Genomic DNA, 6,101 nt, shown 5'->3' on the forward strand with positions numbered 1-6,101 from the left:
CTGGCCTTGCTTTGGGCCACACAAGCCCTGTTCCAGTGCCTGGGCCACAGCCCCCAGCCCCAGCCAGGCTCACTTCTGGCAGCAGAGTCCCCCTGTGCCAGTGTCCCAGCCTGGCAGCACATGGAACACCCCTCCATGCCTGACTGCACTGACCGTGCTACTTGGTTTTCTTCCAGGACTGAGGCACATCCCAGACAGAGATGCCACCCTGCTGTATATACGTTTTACAGTTGTTGTGTTCACATAGATGTTTTAGAGTTTGCTTAAGTGTTCTGTAAATACGTTTCATGTAGTTTTGTTAGATATGTTCTTAGGTAAATAGGTTCCATAGTTTGTTGTTGTTGTTGTTACCAATATTCTTACAATGTAAATATGTTGTGTAGTTCATTCTTGTTCCTTTTCTTCTACAAATAAACAGGCAAAAAAACTTCAAAGGAATAAAGAAAGTTTGTTAACAAAACTACAAGTATAAGGACACCAGAATAAACTTCCAGAACAACCCTTTTATCCCCCACTACCCACCATTCCCTTGTTCACATGACAACGTAGAGACAAAAACTTTGGAACTTTGGTGTTTAAAACAGTCCTAATTCTTGCTGGAGTGTTTTCATCACCCTCTGTAGAGAAACAGAAGTCTTCTTCTGTTAACCTATGGAGTTTTTTACGAGAAAACTATTTCTGTTATAGCTTTCTATTTCTCTGATGCCAACTGCCCGGAAAAATCTGTCATCAGTTCACTCCTCCCATTTCACATCACTCTGAGGTGTGTATGGGCCATGAGTCTAGGGATGTCATTTTAAGGATGAGTTATTCAAAGGCAAAAGTTCTCTTCATCTGTCTCTGTGAGCTTCCCTGGAAAAACAGTTTTCTCATTGCCCTCAACGCCTCAAATCTTTGCTTTACTCAGTTCCAGCACCTCGCTGTATCACTATTACTATCCCTTTTGCTCAAAATCCACACTTTGAACACTCCATTCCTCCCAATATACTCTGTCATGAATTAAAGGAGTTTTTTCAGAACACTATTTTCCATCTCCATAACTTTAACAGAAAAAATATTTCAGCTTTATTAAAGCATCTCCTTATTCTCTCTTCCTCATCTAAAACTTAACTCTTTTCTTCACTGTCGTTGATAGTTTTATGATGTGTTTTTCATGTTGATTGTCTCTCTCTCTCTGTCTCTCTGGGAAAAAGGAGTAATCTGTATGTTTTATCCAGGTAGTAAAAGAGTTAAAGTCTGGGAAAGCTGCAGATGTTCATGGTGTCAGGTTTCAGTCCAGCAGCAGAAACTGCAAACCAAGCCAGGCCGGCCGGCTCCGTTTCTCCCCCCCCGCCCTCTGCGGCCTTGTCCGGCCTGGAGGGGGGGAGGAGGCCGAGACAGAGCCTGTTACCTCGTCAGAAGCCAGAAACCAAAGAGAACAACAGAGCTTTACATATTTACATCTCAAGGTGGTGTTCACAAGTTGATCTCACTTTTCAATGGTCAAAACTGCTGTCAATTTCTAGAAATGACCGAGAATTGGTCAGGAGAAAAGACTCCCATCAGTCACCAGCAGCTTCAACTTCCTCCCAGCTCCCAAAGCTATCTTAAGGGTAAAGTCACCCCATGACACCGAAGAAGGCCAACAAGGCTGATGAGGGATCTGGAGCACAAATCCTGTGAGGAGTGGCTGAGGGACCTGGGGTTGTTTATCCTGGAGAAGAGGAGGCTCAGGGAAGATAAGGCGATGTCAGGGCAGAAGTTGGAATTGATGATGCCCAAGGTCTTTTCAACCTTGCTGATTTCATGATTACCTTAAACCACCCTTGGAGCAGGTGCAGGATGAGCCCTGGGCATCCTTTTCAGAAGGTGCAGCAGCCCAGGTCCCTCAGCTTCTCCACACAGGCCCCAAAGCCCATCCTGTCAGTCCTGCAGAGCCTCTGCAGCTCCTCCTCATTGCCCAGAACAGGGAGCCCCACAGCCAGACACAGCAGCCCAGATGTGCCCCCCTGGCCTGTGCTGCCTCTGGCAAGGGAGCAGCACAAGGCACTGCAGGACCCTGCAGACAATTCCTGAAGCACTTGTAGGATGATCCTGCTCCCCAGGGGACGTTCCCATGGTGCCAACTGGGGAACTGAAATGGGGAGTGGGGTCAGAGAGGAAAGGGCAAACAGGGATGGGCTGTTTGCAGGGGAGGGAACAGAGGTGGGCAATAGGAAGAAATCTGGATCAGGAAGAGTAAAGAAAGCAAAGGAGAAGCAAAGGAAATGCTCAGGGCAGTTTGGGGGTGTCTGCCAGGCAGCCCTGGCTCTGAGCAACAACGTCTGCAGTGGCACAGGAAACTCACAGCTCATGGGAACAAACTTTCTGTGTGGCTTCAGAGGCCACAACAGCCCTGAGTGGTTTCCCTCCTGTCCCCCAGCCCTTCCTGGCCCCAGGGGCTGATGGCATTTGTGCTCCCTCAGGTTCATCTCCCCACAGCAGCACCATGGGGGTGCTGACGCCTGCTCTGGGCAGTGCAAACAGGGGCTCCTGAGCCAGTGCTGCCGTGGCTGTGCCTGCAAGGATGCGGCACCTCTCTGAGCTGGGGGAGAGGCCAGGGCTGCACAGGGGGGATGTTGTTGGCAGCTCCATGAAGACGCTCTGGGACACTGCCCTGGGGTGTCCAGCGCAGTGGGGATGGATCAGCCCCTGCTCTGCTGCTCCTTCCCGTCTCCCCCAGGGACCTTGCAGAGCCCCAGCCATGCTGTTTGCCCCCAGCCTGCCCACGGCCACCCTGGGGCTGCTCACGGGGGTTTTCTGTGCTGAGCTTTGGCCTGGCCGTGTTCTTGAGAGGGCCTGGACAAGGAGCCTGGAGCCCCCAGGCCCTGCCCTGAGGCGTCAGCGCTGCCCCAGCAGTGCCCATGGCCTGTCCCTGCTGCAGCCCCGGCACTGCCACCCCCAGGGCTGTGCCCGGCCCCGAGAGCACTCAGGCCCTGCAGCAACACCAGGGCCAGGAGGGCAGCGGGGCAGAGACACGGGAACAGCACTGGCAACACCAAGTGCTGCTGCTCCTGGGCACAGCTGCTGTGCCAGCACTGATCTGCCCCAGCTCTGCACACAGACACTGCTGCTGCAGCTCCAGAGAAGGGAACAAAAGGGAGATCTCTGGAGAAAACTTTGCTGGGAGATGCTTTAGTTCCTTTAAAGCCACCAAGAGTGCAGCCCCTCATGGACACAGTCTGTGGCCACAGGGAAGCTATAGAGAAACAAAATGAGAAGTGGCACAATGACAATTTTTTTTGTGGAAAATATGGAAAAACAGAAAGAAAGAGAAAAAACCCCACAACAAAACTAACAAGAAGTATCAAAGATGACTTTTATTACAAGTGATTTGCAGAAATTGGCCAGTTCTTTAATGTTTTTGAAACCATACAGTCATCAGTGTCCACACTGCAGCCTTGAGCTCCTGGTTCCTCAGGCTGTAGATGAGGGGGTTCAGGGCTGGGGCCACCACTGAGTACAGAACTGACACTGCCAGATCCAGGGATGGGGAGGAGATGGAGGGAGGCTTCAGGTGTGCAAATGAGGCAGTGCTGAGGAACAGGGAGACCACGGCCAGGTGAGGGAGGCAGGTGGAAAAGGCTTTGTGCTGTCCCTGCTCAGAGGGGATCCTCAGCACAGCCCTGAAGATCTGCACATAGGAGAAAACAATGAACACAAAACAGCCAAGTGCTAAACAGACACTAACAGCAAGAAGCCAAATTTCCCTGAGGTTTGAGTGTGAACAGGAGAGCTTGAGGATGTGTGGGATTTCACAGAAGAACTGGTCCAGGGCATTGCCCTGGCACAGGGGCAGGGAAAATGTATTGGCTGTGTGCAGCAGTGAATAGAGAAAGCCACTGGCCCAGGCAGCTGCTGCCATGTGGGCACAAGCTCTGCTGCCCAGGAGGGTCTCGTAGTGCAGGGGTTTGCAGATGGACACGTAGCGGTCATAGCACATGATGGTCAGGAGGGAAAACCCTGTTGTAGTGAAGAGAACATAAAAGAATACTTGTGCACCACAACCTGTGTAGGAGATGTCTCTGGTGTCCCAGAGGGAATTGTGCATGGCTTTGGGCACAGTGGTGCAGATGGAGCCCAAGTCACTGAGGGCCAGGTTGAGCAGGAAGAAGAACATGGGGCTGTGCAGGTGGTGGCTGCAGGCTATGGCACTGATGATGAGGATGTTGCCCAGGAGGGCAGCCAGGGAGATGCCCAGGAAGAGGCAGAAGTGCAGGAGCTGCAGCTGCCGCGTGTCTGCCAATGCCAGCAGCAGGAAGTGGCTGATGGAGCTGCTGTTGGACATTTGCTGTGGCTGCACATGGGGACCTGTTCATGGAAAAAGGACAGTGACAAGTCAGGAGAGGCTGGGACTCACCTTTGTTCCTGCTCTGGGGAAACCTTCACCCAGGTCCCTGCCTGAGCTCCAGCTGTGCTGGGTGTGCCAGGAGCAGCCAGGCCTGTGCCTGGGGGCTCTCCAGGAGCCATCCCTGCCCTGCTGCCCTGGGTTTGTGGCCATGTGGCAGAGGGACAAGGCTGGAAATTCAGGATATGCCAGGGGAATCACTCCTAATGCAGAAGAGCTTGGTAGCATCTGCACACACAATTCTAAATAAGGCAGGAGTTGGTTTTAGGAATTGTTCTCCTGCCCACACATCATTTCTGGTTCTCTGAGGTCAGAAATCCCCAGCTTTTCTTCTGCACTCAGAGTTGGCCATTGAGAGATGTGAGAGGCAAAGGATTCCCTGTGGCTTAGGGAAGGTGAGGGGCTGGATGGGCTTGTTCCCAACTGCTCTGGGTTTGCATCTTTGGCTGGAATCAGAGCACAATCACACTCCTGTGTCACCCTGGCATAAACCAGACCCTGCCCAGGGCAGAGGGATCCCTGAATGTCTCACCCTCTCTAAAGGTCTCTGGGCAAGGTCTCAGCACCCTCCTCTGCCAAGGACACTCACAGCTCCCTTGGCAAAGCCAACAGCATTTCCTCAGCTGTGACATCTCTGCCCTTCCCCGTGGGACATTCAGGGAACTCCAAGAGGCTCTGGCACAGATTTGCAGCCAGGAGGGCAGCTCAGAGCTTGGAAGGACACAGCAAGGAGATCCCCAGGTGTGCCCATGATGGGATCTCAGGGAGGGGCTCAGCTCATTCCCCTTTCCCATGGACTGCTTTGCCCACAGCCCCACAGGTCACAGGGAAGCTGGGACACCCCATTCCCATGGACACACCTGCCTGGCAGCAATCCCAAGGGCAGGGCCTGACTCAGCTGCTGCAGATGCCAGAGGCTCCCTGAGAGCCCCAGGTAACAATGACAATAGCAGAGCAGTGCATTCAGGCCATTTAGGAGGCTCCCAGCAGAGAGACTGAGCACCCAAAGTTACAATTCTGGCATCTCTGTAAATGTTCCAACATTACTTTGCTGATCCTGGTGTGTCCCTTTCAACTCAGAATGTTCTGTGATTCTGGGATTACAATTCCTCTTCTGCTTCTCTCATCACCCTGTTGTCTATAATCAAAAGAGAAAAAAAAAAATCCAAAAACTTTTTGCAACAGTGTTAGAACAGTAAAGTAAAAACCAGCTTTATTGGAAGCTTCCAGGTGTCCCAGTGGGGATATGGCACACCCGGCCCCTTATTTCAACAATTTATTAAGGTTGATTAATTAGGATATTTACCAGAAACATTCAATAGGAGATCCATTGCCCCAATTACACACCCCTCACTCAACCCACTGGAGTAGGTCCAAGGGTTTCTTTGCCCCACTTTTTGTTATGACTGCTCACATTCTGGTTAAAAACCAAAATGTTCTTCTTGTAGCTCCTCTTTCTGATGATAAGACTATACAGTATTTCAGAAATCTATTTAGAGGGTCAGTTTATTGTTCTAAAATCTAAGAGAAAGGTTAGGAAATGTACTAGAGCTAAATCAAGATAATAGTTATAGAAGTATATAATTGTAGTTTAATAGAGTTACATAAGAATTATGATTTTATAACTATACAGTAATAGTTGACAGATCTAAAAATAAATTAAAAATATATAAAAAGTAAAAATCCTTTTTTCATCATTGCAACTTTCCCACCCTGCTTAAAGAAAGAAATTGAA

At 50.4% G+C, this 6,101-nt stretch overlaps 1 protein-coding gene across 1 annotated transcript; it reads right to left on the minus strand.

Moving 5' to 3' along the window:
• Window positions 1-3,436: 3,436 nt before the first annotated feature.
• Window positions 3,437-3,961, minus strand: LOC131590668 (olfactory receptor 14J1-like; the record flags this gene model as incomplete). The annotated part of the gene is made up of 1 exon (XM_058860930.1): window positions 3,437-3,961. A coding segment is annotated over exon 1 (525 nt), but the record flags the coding sequence as incomplete, so codon positions are not given.
• Between the last annotated feature and the right edge of the window lie 2,140 nt (window positions 3,962-6,101).

The sequence above is a fragment of the Poecile atricapillus genome, chromosome 34 (assembly GCF_030490865.1).
Source record: "Poecile atricapillus isolate bPoeAtr1 chromosome 34, bPoeAtr1.hap1, whole genome shotgun sequence".
Lineage (NCBI taxonomy): Eukaryota > Metazoa > Chordata > Aves > Passeriformes > Paridae > Poecile > Poecile atricapillus.